Below are 26,567 nucleotides of genomic sequence, written 5' to 3'. Positions count from 1 at the left end.
AGGCATATGAGGGTGGGTTGAGTGTTTGGATTAAATTGTGATTTTTGGGGTGGGGATTTTGTTCAAATTGAGAATGAAGGCAAATATGTGAGATATGACTACCAATATGCTTGTGTATGCTTAAGACACAATTATTAAGCATCTAAGCTTAAGAGGGAAAACTAATCAAACTGCTGTCATAGTACTCTTCTTGGTTTCTCTTCGGACAGAGAAAACTGAGGTCAAACGTCTGACACAATCACAACAAGAGCACTGTGATGTAATCAGTTTGCTATATACCTAATTCATTTGATTAGAGTTGAGTGCAGGTGTTAATACAGGCCTCTGTGTGTGGGCGTTCTAAGGTCAGTCTAACCATCAGTTCAGACAGTCCTTGACAACTCTGCTGATGTAATTACACCCAACTAAGAAAATAAGTGAAACATCCTCAATCAATAAAGCAAGAGACTAAGAGACTGCAAGGTGAGAAGAACTCTCCATTCATCCCACATGAGAGAATTCAGAAATATTCCATCTGATGCTATTATGTTTAATATGAGCCGGGTAAAGATGAATAGCTACATAAATCAATGTGTGGGAAAAGTTGGGGAAAGCTGAACTTTATGCAAATAATCTGTGGTATCGCGATGCTATTGACCAATCGAAGCTCACTATAGCTTCCAGACCCTACTTATTTGGATGCTGATATCTAGCACTACCTATCCTGCTTGCTAGCACCCACATGAGGGCGAAGCTGAAGCGTTACAGATTGCCAGATAGAAATGTAAACTTAATTTCCGATTGAGTCAACACACACAACGTTTACGGTGAATTAAGTTTCAGTTAACGCTAATTGCCTTTACATTTCAATCTGTAACGCTGAACTTCTGCAATACGGATTGAATAGAGCCCTTAGTTTCTTTGGTAATTACAGAACACATGGCCGGCTGGTTAAGAATTCCAATACCGGACGTCAAGCAACTATATGATGGTAGGGAAAGTGGGTTGTATCTAAACTTTAGACAAGGAATGTGTGGCGAGAATGGATTCTGTACGAGTCACAAACACACACATGCACACACAACGCTTCACTGGGTTGCTTTGCCATTAGTCCTATCATGTTGTAAATCCTTCTTAAAACAAATAGCAGAGTGATGCATTCTGCATTTAACACTGAGAAACAGCAGAGAGATATCCACACTTACCTACATGACATCAGCTTAAAGCATTCATTCACTTACTGTAACAAGTGATACCCTTGTCCAGGAGAGACTGCCATGGTAAGGCTGGCAGTTTAGTTTTGGACATAAATAAAGAAGCAGGATATACTATAGAGTATTAATGAAAGCCAGAGGAAGTACTTCATTCAAAGGTACACAAACAGCTAACATTGTGGGACTATCCCTCAGAGCATACAGACCCCAAACTAATACATTGAGGAGAGTCTCTCGCCTACAGGATTTCATGTTGCCATTAAAAAATAAATATACGTGCAACATACAAATACACTTAACAGACATTTTGGCAAGAGTAGATCCCCTCAAAGCAAAGAAGCATGCTTGATACAACAATAGACTAACATGTCTCGTATTAAAATAGACTTAAAATAGATTTAAATTCTCAGGACGATATATAACATTCACCATTTCAAACTACATTCAAAGTTACTGAGAGAGGAAAGGTGCCATGTCGGTGCACTGAAACATAACAGTATTAAAACAGTAGACCGTGCATACACACCACAGTCAAATTACCACAGGAATAGCATTGATCTTCAGGTAAACAGGAGGACTAGAACACAACAGCATTCAAATGCTATTCAAATTCAGGATGTATGTTCCACAGTCAATATGAGTTGTTGTTGTTGTTGTTGTTGTGATAGATAGGGGTTTGATACCCAATCCACGAAAGAAGCAGTAGTTCTGGAGCTGAAACGTTTCATCTCTGACATCGAACACATTGTGTGTTTTAAAGTTTCTCCCATAACATTTACAAAGAAACAAGATACCAAACTACTCAGACAAAGCAAAGCTTTTTTCAGAAAAAGAAGTTGGAAGTCCAGGTGGCATGTAGCCTATACATTTTTTCTTGGCAATAACAGCACCTTTTGTATTTTGGAGAGACATCGTTTAGGTTATTAATATAGGTCTAATAAAACCATATAGCTAAATGCACTGAAAACATAACACCACTTAGACTTGGGAGGTAATAACATTACACTAAACACAATTATGTCATTTTTTTTCTATATTCAGTGTTTAAACTTGGTAAGAGATATGAAAACATGAGCCTATATCCAGATTTTTAAATATAAATTCACATTCACGTTCACTTAAGGGAGTTGCGGGGTTGAAATACACAGAGGAAGAAGTCTTGAGTGCTTGAAGGTATGCATTTGCAGTATTTTACCACTATGTGGCAGCATGTAGGTATTCTGTGTTGTGTTCAGTGCAATGTCTCTCTCTCTCTCTCTCTTTGGGAGTCTCACCAGAGGTGTTTTCAGTCAGTGATCAATGTTAAAACGCCTTGAAGGTTGCAGATAGAAATTAAATTAATAAAGTGGACACCGTTCTCTCTTCTACACGACAGACAATCAGATCTGTACTAGATGATACATTTCTATCTGCAACATTCCGTAACATTGCATCCTGCTGAACAGACCCCAGCAGGCTTCTGGCTCCCGACTACTGTTGTTTCCTCCCAGCTGTGTTTGGCTGTATGAATGCCAGAGTATGCAGGACTTCTGGGAAAGTTATCAAAGAGAAGTCATTCATTAATCTGACTATCGGTACTTGAATACGTGAAATGATTGTTCATTGAAATCACATTAGGCTACTTCAGTCATTGGCTAGTGATCTTATAAGGCCTCCAAAATGAACTATTATAGTAGCTACAGAACGCTTTTTACCTGAAGGGACATCTCAGGCCTGCCTGTTGGTTATCATCTGGTTATAGATGGACATCAAACACACCTTCCTCTACTGCCTCGATATCTTCCTCTACAATCACTGAGAGAGAGAGAGAGAGAGAGAGAGAGAGAGAGAGAGAGAGAGAGAGAGAGAGAGAGAGAGAGAGAGAGAGAGAGAGAGAGAGAGAGAGAGAGAGAGAGAGAGAGAAGAGAGAGACACTTAGGGAGAGAGACACATAGGGAGAGAGACACATAGGGAGAGAGACACATAGGGAGTTCATTCAGATGTTCATTGGCAAACTTCAGACAGCCCTGTATATGTGCTTTCTTGAGCAGGGGGACCTTGCAGGCGCTGCAGGATTTCAGTCCTTCACGGCGTAGTGTGTTACCAATTGTTTTCTTGGTAACTATGGTCCCAGCTGCCTTGAGATCATTGAAAAGATCCTCCCGTGTAGTTCTGGGCTGATTCCTCACCGTTCTCATGATCATTGCAACTCCACGAGGTGAGATCTTACATGGAGCCCCAGGCCGATTGAGATTGACAGTTATTTTGTGTTCCTTCCATTTGCGAATAATCGCACCAACTGTTGTCACCTTCTCACCAAGCTGCTTGGCGATGGTCTTGTAGCCCATTCCAGCCTTGTATAGATCTACAATCTTGTCCCTGACATCCTTGGAGAGCTCTTTGGTCTTGGCCATGGTGGAGAGTTTGGAATCTGATTGGTTGATTGCTTCTGTGGACAGGTGTCTTTTATACAGGTAACAAGCTGAGATTAGGAGCACTCCCTTTAAGAGTGTGCTCCTAATCTCAGCTCGTTACCTGTATAAAAGACACCTGGGAGCCAGAAATCTTTCTGATTGAGAGGGGTTCAAATACTTACTTCCCTCATTAAAATGCAAATCAATTTATAACATTTTTGACATGCGTTTCTCTGGATTGTTTTGTTGTTATTCTGTCTCTCACTGTTCAAATAAACCTACCATTAAAATTATAGACTGATAATTTATTTGTCAGTGGGCAAACAAACAAAATCAGCAGGGGATCAAATACTTTTTTCCCTCACTGTATTAAAATTAATTGAATGTGTCATTGAACCAATTGCACTTTATGGCAGTGAGGTGTGGGGTCCACTTGCAAAACAAGATTTCACCCAATGGGACAAACACCCCATTGAAACCCTGCATGCATTCAGGGCAGAATTAGGACAAATCCACTAATAATAAAAACTCAAAAAATAGCAATTACATTTTGGAAAGATCTAAAATACAGTGACCCCCCTCTCATATCATTACCAAGCCCTGCAATTTCAACAGCTGAGTAAAGAAAAGAGTCCCCTCATCCATCTGGTCCTGGGGTTGAGTTCACAAACCTGTTTTACTAACACACTGAAGCCTCAGGATCAGAACATCCAATCAATCAGAATAAACCAAATTACAACACTACATTACCTATTGGGAAACACAAGCACAAAGCAAAATGCAATGCTATCTGGCCCTAAATCGACAGTACACCATGGCAAACTATTTGACCATGGTTACTGATGAAAACCTTAGAAAAACCTTGACAAAGTACAGGCTCAGTGAGCACAGCCTTGCCATTGAGAAGGATAGACACAGGAAAACCTGGCTCCCTGTAGAGGAAAGGCTGTGCAACCACCGAGCTGCATTTCCTGACAAAATGTTTTTTTTAAACTATTAGAGTGTAATTTTCCCTAATTTGAAACCCTTATTCAAGGTTTCATAGAGCTCTCTGATGAGAATATGCTACCCGTCCTGTTGGGGAAGACTGATTGTCCCGTTGACAGTATTTATTATTATTATTTTAATTATGCTAATATTGTAAATGTATCACTTAATCTCAAAAGTAGGCTTTGGCAATATGTACATTGTCATGCCAATAAAGCAATTGTAATTTAATTGAGAGAGACACATAGTGAGAGATACATAGGAAGAGAGAGAGAGACATAGGGGGAGAGAGAGAGAGAGAGAGAGAGAGAGAGAGAGAGAGAGAGAGAGAGAGACAGACAGACGGACAGACAGACAGAGACAGACAGACAGAGAGAGAGACATAATGAGAGAGAGAGAGATACATAGGGAGAGAGAGAGAGATACATAGGGAGAGAGAGGGGGAGAGAGAGATAGACATAATGAGAGCGAGAGATACATAGGGAGAGAAAGAGAGACATAATGAGAGAGAGAGAGACAATTAGAGAGAGAGAGAGATACATAGGGAGAGAGAGAGATACATAGGGAGAGAAAAAGAGAGAGAGAGATACATAGGGAGAGAGAGAGACATAATGAGAGCGAGAGAGATACATAGGGAGAGAGACAGAAAGAGAGAGAGAGATATAGGGACAGAGACATAGGGATAGAGAGCGAGAGAGAGACATAGGTGGAGAGAGAGAGAGAGAGAGAAAGAGAGACAGAGAAAGAGAGAGAGAGAGAGAGATAGAGAGAGAGACAGATCGAGAGAAAGAGACAGAGAGAGAGACATAGGGAGAGAGAGAGAGACAAAGAGAGACAGGGAGAGAGCGAGAGAGAGACATAGGGAGAGAGAGGGAGAGAGAGACAGAGAGCGAGAGAAAGAGAGAAGAGGGCAGAAGAGGTCAGTGACCATGGTTACTACTGTCTACTGTCTCTTCCATCCATGAACATCATTGTATACTCTACCCATTAGACAAGGGCATTGTTGAACGGCATACAACTCTAAAACATCATTCTATAACACAGCGCTATACAGAGGGAACCATCCATTCCCAGCGGCTTAATTGTGCCTGGATGTATGATTCATCCGCTCGTCACGTTGCTGTGATTTTTGTCACATTTCCATTGCAAATCACAGGCTGGTAAGAATGCCCCAAATGTCTTTGTCTGCGTGTCAGAACTATTTGTGGAGAGACAGAACACACAGCAATGGAATCACAGACGCTTTGAATAGTGAGCATGATAGAATGAATGAAAGGGATCATCGAACAAAACTAACAACGACCCAATCATTCATTTGAACTACATGCTAATGGTGGACCTGTTTTCAAATGAGATTTTGGACCTGATTTACTAGGCATTTGTGCCAGGTGCATTACTGGGAGACCTGTTTTTGAGTGACACCAAATCTGAAGAATCGTGGTCAGATATGCCATAGTATTAGTGAAACCAGATCTCACCTGTGTTCTGTAGGCTGGGTGGGGTGTTGGCCGGAGGGGGGAAGCTGTAGGAGCGGGCCTGAAGGGAGGGAGCATGCTCATGGCTGATGCTCTTGGTCCGTTTACGACACTCCACAGCAAGACGACCTCGACATGCCTTGTGACAATTAATTCCACACGCTGTCCGAGGGAGGGAGAGACGGAGGGAGTGAAGGGGAAAGAGAGGGAGGGAGAGAGGATGAAAGAGAGGGTGAGAAGAATTCCAAGGAGGGGGAGTAGGAGGGTAAGAGAGAGGGAGGAGAAGATGATAGGGAACGAGGGAAGAATGGCGGATGAGATGGGGAGTAAGGGGTCGAGAGAGTTGGAGAGGAAGTGTGCAAGGTCGAGGAGGGTAGAGAGATAGGGGATGGGGAGGAGAGAGAGGGAAAGGTTGATAGAGGGAAGGAGGGGTGCAAATAGAACCACTGGGGTTAAGGGAAGAGTGAGTGGTGAGAGGTAGGTGCTCTTACACAACGTGCAGATACACACACACACACACTGACACACACACACACACACCGCCATGCAGACAGACCCTGACAACAGTTCTGACAACAAAGGACACTCTAGGAGCAGATAGAAAGGGGGAGTGGGGACATCCAGGGTGGCAGTGAGAGAAATTCAGAGTAATGAAACACATACCTAGACACACACACTTATACTCACTCATTCACACACTCACTCGAAACACATTTCGCTCTCAGTAAAACATCAGCGAAAGTTAGTTTCAACACATTTTTCTCTCCCATTTACCATCCAGACTGATTGAGACTCCACACACTCACTCTCTCTCTCTGTCACACACACACACAGTCAGACATTAGTCACTTCTGATCAGCGCCAATTCATTTCAATTATCCGCCGCCATATTCTCTCCCACTCGGTGACTGCGGCTAACAATGGAAATGAATGGCTGGGACTTCTCATTGACTCCCACACATCTCATTAAGGCCCTCAGCAGAGTAGAGCAGCCTAGTACACTCACACCCAGATTCAGACTGAAACTGCATCCCAAATGGCACCCTATTGATATGTAGGCTACGTGTACCTTTTTTTTAAATGTATGTAATTCTGTCCTTGAGCTGTTCTTGTCTATTAACATTCTGTATTATGTCATGTTTCATGTTTTGTGTGGACCCCAGGAAGAGCAGCTGCTGCTTTTGCAACAGCTAATGGGTATCGTAATAAAATACCAAATACCTTATTCCCTACGAAGAGCACTACTTTCAACCAGGGCCCATAGCGCTCTGGCCAAAAGTAGTGCACTACATAGGGAATAAGGTGCCATTTGGGATGCAGCCTGAGACACAGACACAGTCTATTGAGTGTAGTACAGACAGAGTTCAGGTGTATGCTAATGTGGGTTGGAGCTAGTGGAAGTCTGCCGTGTGACTTTGAGCGGATGAGGGAGACAGTTAATAATTTGTCATGAAGATCTGTCTGTAGATATTTTCAGGGAAATGGAGGGAATTGTTAGGGCTAGGAGTGTTTTCTGTTCAGGTTCACATGGTCAGACTACATTGCATTATCCTCATACAGGATACCTAATGTCAACACATGGTCAGACTACATTGCATTATCCTCACACTGGATAGCCAATGTCAACACATGGTCAGACTACATTGCATTATCTTCATACAGGATACCCAATGTCAACACATGGTCAGACTACATTGCATTATCCTCATACTGGATACCCAATGTCAACACATGGTCAGACTACATTGCATTATCCTCATACTGGATACCCAATGTCAACACATGGTCAGACTACATTGCATTATCCTCATACTGGATACCCAATGTCAACACATGGTCAGACTACATTGCATTATCCTCATACTGGATACCCAATGTCAACACATGGTCAGACTACATTGCATTATCCTCATACTGGATACCCAATGTCAACACATGGTCAGACTACATTGCATTATCCTCATACTGGATACCCAATGTCAACACATGGTCAGACTACATTGCATTATCCTCATACAGGATACCCAATGTCAACACATGGTCAGACTACATTGCATTATCCTCATACTGGATACCCAATGTCAACACATGGTCAGACTACATTGCATTATCCTCATACTGGATACATCCTCATACTGGATACCCAATTTCAACACATGGTCAGACTACATTGCATTATCCTCATACAGGATACCCAATGTCAACACATGGTCAGACTACATTGCATTATCCTCATACTGGATACCCAATGTCAACACATGGTCAGACTACATTGCATTATCCTCATACTGGATACCCAATGTCAACACATGGTCAGACTACATTGCATTATCCTCATACTGGATACCCAATGTCAACACATGGTCAGACTACATTGCATTATCCTCATACTGGATACCCAATGTCAACACATGGTCAGACTACATTGCATTATCCTCATACTGGATACCCAATGTCAACACATGGTCAGACTACATTGCATTATCCTCATACTGGATACCCAATGTCAACACTTTTTATTATGATCCTTCGTGCTCTGTTCAAGTGCTGACATAGTGAGCCCTGTAAGCGGATAATGTAATGTACTCTGATATATTTGCCATGGTTTCCATGCTGTTGACATTAAGCTCAAAGCCACCTTTGGTTCGAGTGACCATTGTTTGCAATCGATGATGACAAAGGGAATTGGTAATTCAATGACGCCACGTGTGGCAGAATTAATATTCAATGACGCCACGTGTGGCAGAATTAATAATTTATTTTATTTCATAGACATATTGGGGCTATTTGAACTATTCAAGTTAGATAAATGTATTGATTCTCTTACCTTTACACTTGTATCCCTGTTTGTAGAAGCCCCATATCTAGAGGGTGGGGGGGGGGGGTGGGGGAGTAGAGAGAGAGAAGTACTTTGTCACTTATTTCTCATCAGGGTGGGGGTAGTGACAGATGAAGGCAGAGTAACAAGGATTAGAGAGAGAGAAGTACTTTGTCACTTATTTCTCATCAGGGTGGGGGTAGTGACAGATGAAGGCAGAGTAACAAGGATTAGAGAGAGAGAAGAAAGAGAGAGAGAGAGAAGAAAGAGGCGCAGAGAGTGAGAGAGAGAGAGAAAATGCAAAAATGTGGAGGAGGAGCAGGTGGCTGTGGGGAGAGAGAGCGAGGTAGAAAGAGAGGGAGAAACAAAGAGTGACAGCTGGAAAAATAGACTGTCTCTCACAGAGGAACAAGTGAGAGAGAGAGAGAGAGAGAGAGAGAGAGAGAGAGAGAGAGAGAGAGAGAGAGAGAGAGAGAGAGAGAGAGAGAGAGAGAGAGAGAGAGAGAGAGAGAGAGAGAGAGAGAGAGAGACAGAGAGACAGAGAGACAGAGAGAAGAGCGAGAGAGACAGAGAGAAAGAGCGAGAAAGAGCGAGAAAGAGCGAGAGAGCGAGAGAGAGAGAGAGAGAGAGAGAGAGAGAGAGAGAGCTAGAGAGAGAGAGAGAGAGAGAGAGAGAGAGAGAGAGAGAGAGAGAGAGAGAGAGAGAGAGAAACCAGGTTTCCATCCAACCTTTTTATGCCAGTAAAGTACATGTTGGATGAAAAATGTCACGACAGGTCTGTTGGCAACAGCTAAATTGTCGGTAAACTTTCCAAATGTCGACAAAACAAAATACGCTACACAAGGCGAGATGTTTTTGTGTCAGTAAAAATGTATTATGTTGGAAACACCTTTATGCACAAAAATATTGATATAATAATAATCACATCAAAGTAAACTTCGAGTCACGTGATGATATTGTGTGGTCCTCCCACTACGATTGAGGAAAGCATGCAGTTTATCAGGATACAGATTAAATAAGTTATGATGAACTTCACAGGATGGTGAAAGTGCAAGGTGATGAGCTTGATGCTCCTTTCCAATAAATATCAAGGGTCTTATTTTGGTGACACGATCATCGATTGGCTGCCGTAAAGACAATGGCTTTTTTTGTCCATAATAATCTCATCATGTAGGCTATACCCGCACTGTATCTGCCAGCTGTTGGCTAGAACGCACGTGCCATGACCAGAGTGGGCACATTCGCTATAAAAACGCAAAATGTTTTGTGACAAAACCGTCAGTAGAGTTGAAAATGTGATGGAAACCCATTTAACCTGTATATTATTTTATTCGATACATGGGAATTTAACCACAAAAGTTATTTTATGTGCACTACGTCATCACACTCAGCCTTTTATCCGCAACAAGTCAATATGATGGAAACACTTCTCTGGTGTGAAGAAAAATAATTATGCAGAGTTTTTTGAATACTCTTTGATTTTTTGAATATTCGCATGAAAATCTGTCGCCAATTGGATGGAAACCTAGCTACTGATAGGAAGAGTGAGATAGAAAGAGAAAGCGAGGTAGAAAGAGAGAGAGGTGTGGAGGAGAGACAGGGATGAGGAGGAGGTGGTGGGAGAGTGAGATCAAGCAGATGATAGGAGCCCACCGCAGGGGAACAATGACATGAAAGACCGGTCCAGGAGATCACAGCCAAACCAGAGATCTGAGGACAGAGAAAATACCCTGACCCCACACACAAACACAACACACACACACACAGGACACATAAACACACACGGACGAACTCACACACAGCAGGGACAAACGGACACAAACGAGCCTCAATGCCACCAAAACACTGACCAAACATGGCTTCAAAGAGTATACATTTTCTTTCCTAAACTAGACCAACAGTACATAAAAACCTCCCACCAGTCAGACACCAAGAACAAGGGCTACGTCACATATCCACAGACATGGATTTATAGAGAACTAAACACCAATCCTTACAGCTGGCCCCTTGTTTAGTCTATAGCCTTAGACCAGGGCTACCCAACCCTCTTCCTGGAGATCTACTAATTTAACACACCTGATTCTACTTATTAGCTGCTCAACAAGACCTTAACTAGCTGAATCAGATATGCTAAATTAGGGTTGGACTGAAAACCTACAGGACATTAGATCTCCAGGAAGAGGGTTGGACTGAAAACCTACAGGACAGTAGATCTCCAGGAAGAGGGTTGGACTGAAAACCTACAGGACAGTAGATCTCCAGGAAGAGGTTTGGACTGAAAACCTACAGGACAGTAGATCTGCAGGAAGAGGGTTGGACTGAAAACCTACAGGACAGTAGATCTCCAGGAAGAGGGTTGGACTGAAAACCTACAGGACAGTAGATCTCCAGGAAGAGGGTTGGACTGAAAACCTACAGGACAGTAGATCTCCAGGAAGAGGGTTGGACTGAAAACCTACAGGACAGTAGATCTCCAGGAAGAGGTTTGGACTGAAAACCTACAGGACAGTAGATCTCCAGGAAGAGGGTTGGACTGAAAACCTACAGGACAGTAGATCTCCAGGAAGAGGGTTGGACTGAAAACCTACAGGACAGTAGATCTCCAGGAAGAGGTTTGGACTGAAAACCTACAGGACAGTAGATCTCCAGGAAGAGGTTTGGACTGAAAACCTACAGGACAGTAGATCTCCAGGAAGAGGTTTGGACTGAAAACCTACAGGACAGTAGATCTGCAGGAAGAGGGTTGGACTGAAAACCTACAGGACAGTAGATCTCCAGGAAGAGGGTTGGACTGAAAACCTACAGGACAGTAGATCTCCAGGAAGAGGGTTGGACTGAAAACCTACAGGACAGTAGATCTCCAGGAAGAGGTTTGGACTGAAAACCTACAGGACAGTAGATCTCCAGGAAGAGGGTTGGACTGAAAACCTACAGGACAGTAGATCTCCAGGAAGAGGGTTGGACTGAAAACCTACAGGACAGTAGATCTCCAGGAAGAGGTTTGGACTGAAAACCTACAGGACAGTAGATCTCCAGGAAGAGGGTTGGACTGAAAACCTACAGGACAGTAGATCTCCAGGAAGAGGGTTGGACTGAAAACCTACAGGACAGTAGATCTCCAGGAAGAGGGTTGGACTGAAAACCTACAGGACAGTAGATCTCCAGGAAGAGGTTTGGACTGAAAACCTACAGGACAGTAGATCTCCAGGAAGAGGTTTGGGCAGCCCTGCCTTAGACCCTACAGTATTACAACACTCTCTCCCTCCCTGGCTACATCCCAAATGGCACCCTGTTCCCTATTTAACGCACTGGTCCTGGTCAAATATAGGGAATATGGTGCCAGTTGGGATTGCATCGTCTATCTATCTCCCAGCGTTGAACTACACAGTGAGTACCGAGACCCATTCATAGGAAGCTGCAGTAAGTATGTGATAAGACTACAGCAAGGGTTGTCAGAAGAGATACATTAAAACAATGTTGGATTATGAAGATATGTCAGAGCCACTGAATTCCATAATGGTGGTGGGGTGGCTTGTTTTTTCAGTGCAGAAAAATGGGAAGCTGAAATATTATGTTTGACCCGAAGCCAGAAGCCAAAAGCCAACAGGAAAGCAGGCAGACAGGAAGTAGCTGATGGCCGTGTCGCTCTGCCACACAATGTTACAGAGCTCATCTTTTCTTCCTCCCTCGGTTTCATGTTTTATAAACATTTTCTCAGAAGGGCATGGAAATTCCACTTAGCGCCCCTTGTGTGAATCATCAGTGTGTGTGGAGGGTGGAGGTGGTGGGGTGGGGTAAGTGTGAGGGTGTGTGAGGGTGTGTGTTAGTTTTCTTTTAGAGAGAAAGAGTGTATGAGTCAGTCGCTGTGTGTGTTTGTGTTTGTGTTTGTCGATGTGCTGCACCTCATCTCTCTCTGTCTGTGTACCAGTTAGTGGTTTCAGGAGCGGTCACCCAGTCACCTCAGTATAAAGCCATCACTCTGGCTCTCATTACAGCCCCTGCTGACTCACTGGCCTTGTGTGAGTTCCTCTGAAGCACTCAGACACCACTCTCTCTTTCTCCTCACATGAGAAACCTCACTACCTCACTATCCCAGTACTATATCTCAAAATAACTGGCATGGCCTCTAGATCAGACCCAATATTAATACAGAATAATAATGTGGTTACCGTGCAAATGTTGTAATTTATGTATTTGTCTGGAACTTTAACAAAACATGTCAGCGTACTCAGAGTGACAGGACGTGGCCATGGTCATCAATGCCATTCTGTCCAAAGGACCCTTTCACCAATCAATTTAATCCATCCATGCATTGAAAAATGCATTGAAGACAGTAGGGAATGGTACGGGAATAGGAACCTACACAAAAGTCGTAGCTTTTTTTTTGACCACGGGTCTCTTTTGCGATTCAAATAATCTATTTTAAGACATTGTGGTAATTGGTCTGTAAGGGTCTGCATTGTACTTTAGAGGGAGGATGGATGGTCAAACTGACCAGTGGATAAGATACTCACAAAGCCAGCGCAGTGTTCACAGAAGGTGGGCTTGACGTAGGTGTTCTCTGTGAAGGTGTGGATGAAGCCCATCTTACAGTTGAGCAGAGAGCTGGCCTTCATGAAGTAGTCAATCATCTCCTCTCGGCTGATCTTCCCATCTCTGGAGGGAGGGAGAGGGGAGAAGAGAGAGAAAAAGGTCATCTGCCTTTGGCCTAAAGAGCAGGAACCCAGACTTCATCAAATAAATTGGAAATACAGACATTTTCATCCTAAAAGAAACATGGTACAGAGGAAATGGACCCACTGGTTGCCGTCTAGGTTACAGAGAGGTGGTAGTCCCATCCACCAAACTACCAGGTGTAAAACAGGGAAGGGACTCAGGGGGTATGCTAATTTGGAATAGAGCAGACCTAACCTACTCTATTAAATTTGTCAAAACAGGAACATTTTACATCTGGCTAGAAATTAATAAGGAAATTATCTCCACAGAGAACAATGTCCTCATGTGTGCTACCTGTATCCCCCCAATATAATCCCCATACTTAGCACACAGGGGAACAAACACCTACCTGAAGGTGACAGCATTCCCTCCCAAATATGCCCCCCTAGACACAACTATGACAAAACAACCATCAAAAATGGTCACAACTCCTGTAGCTCTGTCGCACGCTGAGTCTGTACATAGTCAATGGTAGGCTTTGAGGGGACTCCTATGGTAGGTACACCTACAGCTCATCCCTTGGCAGTAGTACTGTAGACTACTTTATCACTGACCTCAACCCAGAGTCTCTCAGAGCGTTCACAGCCTACTTGAACAGAGCAATACTCAATCATGAAGCATCAAAGCCAAAGAAACTGAATAATATTAAGAAATGCTATAGATGGAAGGAAGGTAGTGTCGAAACCTACCAAAAAACAATTAGGCAATAACAAATTCAATCCCTTTTAGACAACTTCCTGGACAAAACATTACACTGTAATAGTGAAGGAGTAAACTTGGTAGTAGAAAACCTAAACAGTATATTTGACCTCTCAGCTTCCCTGTCTAATCAAAAAATTAAGCAGATAACCAAAGAAAATTAACAACAATGACAAATGGTTTGATGAAGAATGCAAAAACCTAAGAAAGAAATTGAGAAACCTATCCAAACAAAAACATATAGAGACCCAGAAAACCTGAGCCTACGCCTTCACTATGGTGAATCACTAAAACAATACAGAACTACACTACGGAAAAAGGAACAGCACATCAGAAATAATCTCAATGTAATTGAAGAATCCATAGAATCTAACCACTCGGAAAACACTAAACAAACAACCACACGAGAGTTATCTATCCAAAAATCGGAGATGTACGGATAAACCACTTCTCCAATCTTTTTGGCTATACAGTGAGGGAAAAAAGTATTTGATCCCCTGCTGATTTTGTACGTTTGCCCACTGACAAAGAAATAATCAGTCTATAATTTTAATGGTAGGTTTATTTGAACAGTGAGAGACAGAATAACAACAAACAAATCCAGAAAAACGCATGTCAAAAATGTTATAAATTCATTTGCATTTTAATGAGGGAAATAAGTAATTGACCCCCTCTCAATCAGAAAGATTTCTGGTTCCCAGGTGTCTTTTATACAGGTAACGAGCTGAGATTAGGAGCACACTCTTAAAGGGAGTGCTCCTAATCTCAGCTTGTTACCTGTATAAAAGACACCTGTCCACAGAAGAAATCAATCAATCAGATTCCAAACTCTCCACCATGGCCAAGACCAAAGAGCTCTCCAAGGATGTCAGGGACAAGATTGTAGACCTACACAAGGCTGGAATGGGCTACAATACCATCGCCAAGCAGCTTGATGAGAAGGTGACAACAGTTGGTGCGATTATTCGCAAATGGAAGAAACACAAAAGACCTGTCAATCTCCCTCGGCCTGGGGCTCCATGCAAGTTCTCACCTCGTGGAGTTGCAATGATCATGAGAAAGGTGAGGAATCAGCCCAGAACTACATGGGAGGATCTTGTCAATGATTTCAAGGCAGCAAGAAAACAATTGGTAACACACTGTGCCGTGAAGGACTGAAATCCTGCAGCGCCCGCAAGGTCCCCCTGCTCAAGAAAGCACATATAAAGGGCCGCCTGAAGTTTGCCAATGAACATCTGAATGATTCAGAGAACTGGGTGAAAGTGTTGTGGTCAGATGAGACCAAAATGGAGCTCTTTGGCATCAACTCATCTCACCATGTTTGGAGGAGGAGGAATGCACCTATGACCCCAAGAACACCATCCCCACCGTCAAACATGGAGGTGGAAACATTATGCTTTGGGGGTGTTTTTCTGTTAAGGGGAGAGGACAACTTCACCGCATCAAAGGGATGATGGACGGAGCCATGTACCGTCAAATCTTGGGTGAGAACCTCCTTCCCTCAGCCAGGGCATTGAAAATGGGTCGTGGATGGGTATTCCAGCATAACAATGACCCAAAACACACGGCCAAGGCAACAAAGGAGTGGCTCAAGAAGAAGCACATTAAGGTCCTGAAGTGGCCTAGCCAGTCTCCAGACCTTAATCCCATAGAAAATCTGTGGAGGGAGCTGAAGGTTCGAGTTGCCAAACGTCAGCCTTGAAACCTAAATGACTTGGAGAAGAGCTGTAAAAAGGAGTGGAACAAAATCCCTCCTGAGATGTGTGCAAACCTGGTGGCCAACTACAAGAAACGTCTGACCTCTGTGATTGCCAACAAGGGTTTTGCCACCAAGTCAATTTTGAAAATGTTTGACTTTTTTTGTTGTTATTCTGTCTCTAATTGTTCAAATAAACCTACCATTAAAATTACAGACTGATCATTTCTTTGTCAGTGGACAAATGTACAAAATCATTTAATTTTTTCCCTCACTGTATAACAAAGAACAAACAGCAAAAACATATACATGATCATATACAAATCTTAGAATCAACTATTAATGACGACCAGAACCCAATGGATTCTGCAATTAGATTGAATGAACTACAGGACAAAATACAAACCCTCCAACCCAAAAAATAGCCTGTGGTGTTGACGGTATCCTAAATGAAATGATCAAAAATACAGACCACAAATTCCAATTGACAAACAAACAAAACAAAAGGCAAAGACTTTCATGCTTTGTTGATGGAAAAACAAGCTTTTGACTCAATTTGGCATGATTGTCTGCTATACAAATTGATGGAAAGCAGTGTTGGGGGGAAAACATTATAAAATCCATGTACACAAACAGCAAGTGTGCGGTTAAAATTGGCAAAAAACACACACATTTCTTTCCACAGGGTCGTGGGGTGAGCAGGGATGCAGCTTGGGCCCCACCCTCTTCAACATATACAGTGCATTTGGAAAGTATTCAGACCCCTTGACTTTTTCCACATTTTGTTTACGTTACAGCCTTATTCTAAAATTGATTAAATCGTTTTTCTTTCCTCATCAATCTACACACAATACCCCAAAAAACAGTTGACAATTTTGCTAATTTATTCAACATAAAAAAACGGAAATATCACATTTACATAAGTATTCAGACCCTTTACTCAGTACTTTGTTGAAACACCTTCGGCAGCGATTACAGCATCAAGTCTTTGGTATGACGCTACAAGCTTGGTACACCTGTATTTGGGGAGTTTCTCCCATTTTTCTCTGCAGATCCTCTCAAGCTCTGTCAGGTTGGATGGGGAGCGTTGCTGAACAGCTATTTTCAGGTCTCTCCAGAGATGTTGATCGGGACTTAAGTCCAGACTCTGGCTGGGCCACCCAAGGACATTCAGAGATTTGTTCCGAAACCACTCCTGCGTTGTCTTGGCTGTGTGCTTAGGGTCGTTGTCCTGTTGGAAGGTGAACCTTCGCCCCAGTCTGAGGTCCTGAGCGCTCTGGAGTAGGTTTTCATCAAGGACCTCTCTGTACTTTGCTCCGTTCATCTTTGCCTCAATCCTGACTAGTCTCCCAGTCCCTGAAAAACATCCCCACAGCATGATGCTACCACCACCATGCTTCACCGTAGAGATGGTGCCAGGTTTCCTCCAGACGTGACGCTTGGCATTCAGGCAAAATAGTTCAATCTTGGTTTCATCAGACCAGAGAATCTTGTTTCTCATAGTCTGAGAGTCTTTAGGTGCCTTTTGGCAAACTCCAAGCGGGCTGTCATGTGCCTTTCACTGAGGAGTGGCTTCTGTCTGGTCACTCTACCATAAAGGCCTGATTGATGGAGTGCTGCAGAGATGGTTGTCCTTCTGGAAGGTTCTCCCATCTCCACAGAGGAACTCCGGAGCTCTGACAGAGTGACCATCGGGTTCTTGGTCACCTCCCTGACCAAGGCCCTTCTCCCCCGATTGCTCAGTTTGGCCGGGTGGCCAGCTCTAGGAAGAGTCTTGGTGGTTCCAAACTTCTTCCATTTAATAATGATGGAGGCCACTGTGTTCTTGAGGACCTTCAATGCTGCAGAAATGTTTTGGTACCCTTCCCAGATCTGTGCCTTGACACAATCCTGTCTCGGAGCTCTACGGACAATTCCTTCGACCTCATGGCTTGGTTTTTGCTCTGACATGCACTGTCAACTGTGGGACCTTATATAGACAGGTGTGTGCCTTTCCAAATCATGTCCAATCAATTGAATTTACCACAGGTGGACTCCAATCAAGATGTAGAAACATCTCAAGGATAATCAATGGAAACAGGATGCACTTGAGCTCAATTTCGAGTCTCATAGCAAAAGGTCTGAATACTTATGTATTTTTAATATATTTGCAAAAATTTCATTATCAAATTTGTCATTATGGGACATTGTGTGTAGATTGCTGAGGAGTAAAAAAAAATCTGTAAGGTACGTAACAAAATGTTGAAAAAGTCAAGGGGTCTGAATACTTTCTGAAGGCACTGTACATCAACGAATTGGCGAGGGCACTAGAACAGGATGCAGCACCCGGCCTCACCCTACTAGAATCTGAAGTCAAATGACTACTGTTTGCTGATGATCTGCCGCTTCTGTCCCCAACCAAGGAGGGCCTACAGCAGCACCTAGATCTTTTGCACAGATTCTGTCAGACCTGGGCCCTTGCAGTAAATCTCAGTAAGACAAAAATAATGGTGTTCCAAAAAAGGTTCAGTTGCCAGGACCACAAATACAAATTCCATCTAGACACCGTTGCCCTAGAGCACACAAAATACTATACGTACCTTGGCCTAAACATCAGCACCACAGGTAACTTCCACAAAGCTGTGAACAATCTGAGAGACAAGGCAAGAAGGGCCTTCTTTGCCATCAAAAGGAACATACAATTCGACATACCAATTAGGATCTGGCTAAAAATACTTGAATCAATTATAGAACCCATTGCCCTTTATGGCTGTGAGGTCTGTGGTCCGCTCACCAACCAAGAATTCACAAAATAGGACAAACACCAAATTGAGACTCTGCATGCAGAATTCTGAAAAAATATCCTTGGTGTACAATGTAAAACACCACAAAATCCAGAAAAGAGACGTTAAATTCTACAACCACCTAAAAGGAAGAGATTCCCAAACCTTCCATAACAAAGCCATCACATACAGATAAATGAACCTGGAGAACAGTCCCCTAAGCAAGCTGGTCCTGGGGCTCTGTTCACAAACATAAACAGATCCCACAGAGCCCCAGCACAGCAACACAATTAGACCCAACCAAATCATGAGAAAATAAAAAGATAATTACTTGACACATTGGAAAGAATTAACAAAAAAATGAGCACCTCATTTTGTGGGCAGTGTGCACATAGCCTGTCTTCTCTTGAGAGCCAGATCTGTCTACGCGGCCTCTCACAGTAGCAGGGCTACAAGAATGCAATTTGGCCCTAAACAGCGAGTACACAGTGGCAGAATACCTGACCACTGTGACTTAAGCGTTTGACTATGTAGACTCAGTGAGCATAGCCTTGCTATTGAGAAAGGCCACGGTAGGCAGACCTGGCTCTCAAGAGAAGACAGGCTATGTGCACACTGCCCACAAAATGAGGTGGAAACTGAGCTGCACTTCCTAACCTCCTGCCAAATGTATGACCATATTAGAGACATATACTTCCCTCAGATTACACAGACCCACAAAGCATTCGAAAACAAATCCAATTTTGATAAACTCCCATATCTATTGGGTGAAATATCACAGTGTGCCATCACAGCAGCAAGATTTGTGACCTGTTGCCATAAGAAAAGGGCAACCAGTGGTAAGTAGGTAAGTTACATGTAGTGTTGAGTAAAGCTTAACCATGTATTAGATCGTAGGTAGGTAGTTAGCTGTAGTTAGGTATTGTATTTATTGTAGGTTAGTATTGTTGTTATTGTAGCTTTCCGTGGGTAATTTGTGGGTTAGATTCGAGGCATGAGGCTAGCTAGCTAGCGGGTAGCTATTGGTAACGATTAGCAACGCTGGAGAGCTGGTTCCAACGGTAATGTACTCCTACCCAACGTTTAACTTTTGCTTAACCATGTATTAGATCGTAGGTAGGTAGCTAGCTGTAGTTAGGTATTGAATTTATTGTAGGTTAGTATTGTGGTTGTAGTAGCTTTCCATAGGTAATTGTGGACTAGTATCGAGGCTAGCTAGCTAGCGGGTAGCTATTGGTAACGATTAGCAACGCTGGAGAGCTGGTTCCAACGTTTAATTATTATTATTATTATTATTATTATTATTTTTTTTGCTGCGTTGTGAAGGGAACTCGACACGGACTTGAATTGTCTGTTTGGTGTGCTGACACACTCTTGGCAGTTTGTTGTGCCCAGGTGTTGATGCTAAGTTGTGTGTTAATGGATGCTAGCTTGCAGGTTGGCTACGGCGTCATAGCTAGGCTTCGTGGGTTGTTGTGGGTAGTTACTGTGTCTTGGCAGTGTCCTCGGCCGTGCCAGCTGTAGCACGAAGCTAGCTAGCTAGCCGTTCTTCAAACAGAGTCGACACAGTGGCCATTGCTAGCTACCCAACATGACCATTTGGCTGTACTGTAGTAGTTAACCACAATTTACTTGTCCTAGCTAGCCAACGTCTAATCATTGCTGCGTCATATAAGGAACTTGACACAGACACGAATGATCTGTTTAGTGTGATATCACAATATTGGTGGTTTGTTGTGACCAAGTGTTGGCGCTAAACGGTGTGTTATTGTTATTGGATGCTAGTCTGCTAGTTGGCTATGGAGTCATAGTTGGCTAGCTGAACAAAGTGGGTTGAGTCTACTCCTTTAAACATTGAACCGCTGTGGTTCACAACAATTCTGATTTCCAAAGGCGGAAGTTGGGAGAGTTTTTGTTCGGGTGGTTCAGTGAAACAATTTTAGTTTCCGAGCTAGAAGATTTGGTGAGGGAGGCCCTGCTCTCTCCACTCCCAGATGCTTAGCCCATTTCATTCCGATCTCCTCTGCATTTTTGTAGCCATTTGCTACAGCCTGTCAACTATGCCTCTGCCTATCCCTGTTCTCTCCTCTCTGCACAGGCTACACAAACGCACCACACCGCGTGGCTGCTGCCTCTCCAATTTGGTGGTCCCTGCACGCACCACCCACGTGGAGTTCCAGGTCGCAGGCAGCCTCTGGAACTGCCGTTCTGCTGCCAACAAAGCTGACTTCATCCCAGCCTATGCCAACCTCCAGTCCCTCGACTTCCTGGCGCTGACGGAAACATGGATCACCACTGAAAACACCGCTACTCCTACTGCTCTCTCCTCGTCTGACCATGTGTTCTCGCATACCCCGAGAGCATCTGGTCAGAGGGGTGGTGGTACAGGAATCCTCATCTCTCCCAAGTGGACATTCTCAATTTTTCCCCTAACCCATCTGTCTATCTCCTCATTTGAATTCCATGCTGTCACAGTCACTAGCCCATTTAAGCTTAATATCCTTGTCATCTATCGCCCTCCAGGTTCCCTTGGAGAGTTCATCAATGAGCTTGACGCCTTGATAAGTTCCTTCCCTGAGGATGGCTCACCCCTCACAGTTTTGGGGGATTTCAACCTCCCTATGTCCACATTTGACTCATTTCTCTCTGCCTCCTTCTTTCCACTCCTCTCCTCTTTTGACCTCACCCTCTCACCGTCCCCCCCTACTCACAAGGCAGGCAATACGCTTGACCTCATCTTCACTAGATGCTGCTCCTCTACTAATCTCACTGCAACTCCCCTCCAAGTCTCCGACCACTACTTTGTTTCCTTTTCTCTCTCACTCTCCTCCCACACTACTCACTCCGCCCCTACACAGATGGTAATGCGCCGCCGCAACCTTCGCTCTCTCTCTCCCACTACTCTCTCCTCTTCCATCCTATCATCTCTTCCCTCTGCTCAATCCTTCTCCCTCCAATCTCCTGATTCTGCCTCCTCAACCCTCCTCTCCTCCCTTTCTGCATCCTTTGACTCTCTGTGTCCCCTATCCTCACGGCCGGCTCAGTCCTCCCCTCCAGCTCCGTGGCTTGATGACTCATTGCGAGCTCACAGAACAGAGCTCCGGGCAGCGGAGCGGAAATGGAAGAAAACTAAATTCCCTGCCGACCTGGCATCTTTTCACTCCCTCCTCTCTACATTTTCTTCATCTGTTTCTGCTGCTAAGGCCACCTTCTACCACTCTAAATTCCAAGCATCTGCCTCTAACCCTAGGAAGCTCTTTGCCACATTTTCCTCCCTCCTGAATCCTCCCCCCCCCCTCCCCCCCTCCTCTCTCTCTGTGGATGACTTCGTCAACCACTTTGAAAAGAAGGTTGACGACATCCGATCCTTGTTTGTTAAGCCTAATGACACTGCTGGTCCTGCTCACACTGCCCTACCCTATGCTTTGACTTCTTTCTCCCCTCTCTCTCCAGATAAGATCCTGCGACTTGTGACTGCAGGCCGCCCAACAACCTGCCCGCTTGACCCCATCCCCTCCTCCCTTCTCCAGACCATCTCCGGTGACCTTCTCCCCTACCTCACCTCGCTGATCAACTCATCCTTGACCGCTGGCCATGTCCCTTCCGTCTTCAAGAGAGCGAGAGTTACTCCCCTTCTCAAAAAACCAACACTCGACCCCACTGATGTCAACAACTACAGACCAGTATCCCTTCTTTCTTTTCTTTCCAAAACTATTGAGCGTGCCGTCTTTAGCCAACTCTCTTGCTATCTCTCTCAGAATGACCTTCTTGATCCAAACCAATCAGGTTTCAGGACTGGTCATTCAACTGAGACTGCTCTTCTCTGTGTCACAGAGACTCTCCGCACTGCTAAAGCTAACTCTCTCTCCTCTGCTCTTGTCCTTCTAGATCTGTCTGCTGCCTTTGATACTGTGAACCATCAGATCCTCCTCTCCACCCTCTCCGAAATGGGCATCTCCGGCGCGGCTCACTCCTGGATTGCGTCCTACCTGACCGGTCGCTCCTACCAAGTGGCGTGGCGGGAAGCTGTCTCCGCACCACGTGCTCTCACCACTGGTGTCCCCCAGGGATCGGTTTTGGGCCCTCTCCTTTTCTCCCTATACACCAAGTCACTTGGCTCTGTCATATCCTCACATGGCCTTTCCTATCATTGCTACGCTGACGATACACAACTAATCTTCTCCTTTCCCCCTTCTGATCACCAGGTGGCGAATCGCATCTCTGCATGTCTGGCAGACATATCAGTATGGATGACGGATCACCACCTCAAGCTGAACCCTGGCAAGACGGAGCTGCTCTTCCTCCCCGGGAAGGACTGCCCGTTCCATGATCTCGCCATCACGGTAGACAACTCCGCTGTGTCCTCCTCCCAGAGTGCGAAGAGCCTAGGCGTGACCCTGGACAACACCCTGTCGTTCTCCGCCAACATCAAGGCGGTGACCCGCTCCTGCAGGTTCATGCTCTACAACATTCGGAGAGTGCGACCCTGCCTTACACAGGAAGCGGCGCAGGTCCTGGTCCAGGCACTTGTCATCTCCCGTCTGGACTACTGCAACTCGCTGTTGGCTGGGCTCCCTGCCTGTGCCATTAAACCCCTACAACTCATCCAGAATGCCGCAGCCCGTCTGGTGTTCAACCTTCCCAAGTTCTCTCACGTCACCCCCCTCCTCCGCACACTCCACTGGCTTCCAATTGAAGCTCGCATCCGCTACAAGACCATGGTGCTTGCCTTTGGAGCAGTGAGGGGAACGGCACCCCTGTACCTTCAGGCTCTGATCAGTCCCTACACCCAAACGAGGACATTGCGTTCATCCACCTCTGGCCTGCTGGCTCCCCTTCCTCTGCGGAAGCACAGCTCCCCCTCAGCCCAGTCAAAACTGTTCGCTGCTCTGGCACCCCAATGGTGGAACAAGCTCCCTCACGACGCCAGGACAGCGGAGTCACTCACCACCTTCCGGAGACATTTGAAACCCCACCTCTTTAAGGAATACCTGGGATAGGCTAAAGTATTCCTTCTAACCCCCCCCCCCCCCCCCCCCCCAAATTGTAAAGTGGTTATCCCACTGGCTATAGGGTGAACGCACCAATTTGTGAGTCGCTCTGGCTAAGAGCGTCTGCTAAATGACGTTAATGTGCCCTTGAGCAAGGCACTTAACCCTAATTGCTCCTGTAAGTCGCTCTGGTTAAGAGCGTCTGCTAAATGACTAAAATGTAAAATGTAAAATGTAAGAACAAACACCATTGTAAATACAACCTATATTTATGTTTATTTATTTTCCCTTTTGTACTTTAACACTGTATATAGACATAAAATGACATTTGAAATGTCTTTCTTCTTTTGGAACTTTTGAGTGTAATGTTTACTGTTCATTTTTATTATTTGTTTATTTCACTTTTGCTTTTTATCTATTTAACTTGCTTTGGCAATGTTAACATATGTTTCCCATAAAGCCCATTGAATTGAGAGGGAGGGAGGGAGGGAGAGAGGTGAGGGGAGGGAGGGAGGTGAGGGAGGTGAGGGGAGAGAGGGAGGTAAGGGAGGGGAGAGAGGGAGGTGAGGGAGGTAAGGGAGGGGAGAGAGGGAGGTAAGGGAGGGGAGGGAGGTAAGGGAGGGGAGGGAGGGAGGGAGGTAAGGGGAGGGGGGAGAGGTAAGGGAGGGGGGAGAGGCAAGGGAGGGGGGAGAGAGATGGAGAGAGGGGCAGAGAGAGAGAGCGAGAGAGAATGAGATGGTTAACAAGATGTGTCTCCTTCCCGATCTAATTGTGTGATACTATTACATATGATATGGTTACAATATCAGTTATACGTGACTGTTGCTATGTAGCCTGTGGTTAACAGTTGCTGAGATGCTGGTTTTGTCTCTCACTGGTTTTTGTCCAGTTCTCCAAACTTGCTGAGGTAGGGGAAGTTGTTCCTGATGATCTCAAACTCCTCCCTGGAGATGTGACCGTCCCCGTCCGTGTCAAAGTTCTTGAAGACAGACTGTAACCGAGGAAACACACATTACTACTGCATATCAAAACAAAGAGTACTACGGTTGTCATGACTCGGACTCATTGTGATTAATAAAAGGGTAGCTGTGAGGATAACTACTATGTTCCAAGCCAATTACATGGCCTCAACAAGTTGTAATTAGTCATCAATTGGATGTGAGTTAAACCAGACTAAATGCTGCGCTCACCATTGAGGACAGCATTCAATCTGGTTCAACCAGGCTAGATGTGAGACACTTAGCGTAACGTACGTCCACCATCTTCTCTATGTGTTTGTTGATGACCGCAGGGTCAGCTTTGGGCTTCACCGACGCAGCCCACTCGTCAATCATCGATGGCTTGGGCTTGGGGGCAGGGGCAGGGGCAGGGCCGGAGTTCTGCCAAACCAGTGAAAAGACAGGAAAATAAATCAATGACTTATAAAGCGGAAATTGTTGTCATTTCAGCAAAGATAGTTCTTAGAAGAGAGAGTTCCCAAACTAGAGAGATCTCCAGAGACTTCCTAGAAGCAATAAAAGGGAAAAGTTCAACATGAGAGAACAACAGTGTTCAAATCACATGCGAAGATTAACATATTGGTTTCCTATTAGCTATACAATAAGAATTCATTGGTTTCCTATAAGCTATAAGAAGAATACATTTACTTCCTATATAAGTTATAAGAACACATTGACCTTCTTCTGTAAGATATAAGAAAAAATTGGCTTCATATAAGCTGGAAGAACACATTGGCCCCTATCGGTCCCTAGCTCTCACCGCTGGTTTAGCACTTCGTGGCTCTCTCTGTAGAGACAGCTGGTAGATCTCCTCCTCTGTGTGGTACTGGTCCAGAGACACCTGCAACACATGATAACTTTATTAATATAGCTACTGCATGTGGATACCATGACAACCGAGGAGCGAAGAAGAGGAATGCATTGTTGTTTCCAGAGGCATACAGCTCTCTCTCATATCCAATACATAATCATGGAATCATTTTATTTTTAAGGTTAATGAATTAATTAATAAACCTAGAGAAATATATTGATTGGACCAGAAGGCTTAAAGCCTATTTGGTGAGTTAACATTGGCTCTCCACAGTAAACCGTATTGCCATGGTTTCACAGACAGATTGACTTTTTAACTTCATCTTCCAACACCTGTCCAAACTAAGCTGAAGTTGAATAAACTGTATAAAGCCAGGGAATTATATGATTGAGTATCGACCACTTCTAAGCAAACTTCCACAGGTGCCCTTCAACTCATTAATGACTGTCAGTTTCTAATAACAAAAAGAAAGTACATAGAGCATATTTTGCAATAAAAAATACCCTGTACATATTCAACCCACCAATTAGAATTTGGCTTAAATAATTTTAGTCCTTCATACAGTTGAAGTCGGAAGTTTACATACACCTTAACCAAATACATTTAAACTCAGTTTTTCACAATTCCTGACATTTACTCCTAGTAAAAATTCCCTGTCTTAGGCCAGTTAGGATCACCACTTTATTTTAAGAATGGGAAATGTCAGAATAATAGAATTCTTTCAGCTTTTATGTCTTTCATCACATTCCCAGTGGGTCAGAAGTTTACATACACTCAATTAGTATTTGGTAGCAATGCCTTTAAATTGTTTAACTTGGGTCAAATGTTTTGGGTAGCCTTCCACAAGCTTCCCACAATAAATTGGGTGAATTTTGGCCCATTCCTCCTGACAGAGCTGGTGTAACTGAGTCAGGCCTCCTTGCTCGCACACGCTTTTTCAGTTCTGCCCTAACATATTCTATAGGATTGAGGCCAGGTCTTTGTGATGGCCACTCCAATACATTGACTTTGTCGTCCTTAAGCCATTT

At 44.2% G+C, this 26,567-nt stretch overlaps 1 protein-coding gene across 1 annotated transcript in view; it reads right to left on the bottom strand.

The window, feature by feature from the left end:
• Positions 1–585: 585 nt before the first annotated feature.
• The window catches only part of LOC311132750 (RAS guanyl-releasing protein 2-like), a 40,265-nt gene continuing 14,283 nt past the window's right edge, over positions 586–26,567 (bottom strand). The window contains exons 10-17 of the mRNA XM_084166046.1: positions 25,489–25,569; positions 24,984–25,109; positions 24,606–24,721; positions 13,381–13,522; positions 8,876–8,912; positions 6,052–6,210; positions 2,888–2,987; positions 586–2,722 (exon numbers count right to left, since the gene is read on the bottom strand). Of these exons, the coding sequence (XP_084022172.1) occupies positions 2,929–2,987; positions 6,052–6,210; positions 8,876–8,912; positions 13,381–13,522; positions 24,606–24,721; positions 24,984–25,109; positions 25,489–25,569 (720 nt within the window). The 3' untranslated portion in view covers positions 586–2,722; positions 2,888–2,928. The remainder of the gene's footprint in view (positions 2,723–2,887; positions 2,988–6,051; positions 6,211–8,875; positions 8,913–13,380; positions 13,523–24,605; positions 24,722–24,983; positions 25,110–25,488; positions 25,570–26,567) is intronic.

The sequence above is a fragment of the Coregonus lavaretus genome, assembly GCF_964263955.1.
Source record: "Coregonus lavaretus genome assembly, chromosome: 7".
In the NCBI taxonomy this organism is placed as follows: Eukaryota; Metazoa; Chordata; class Actinopteri; order Salmoniformes; family Salmonidae; genus Coregonus; species Coregonus lavaretus.
This window is presented reverse-complemented; position numbering and strand designations above follow the sequence as displayed.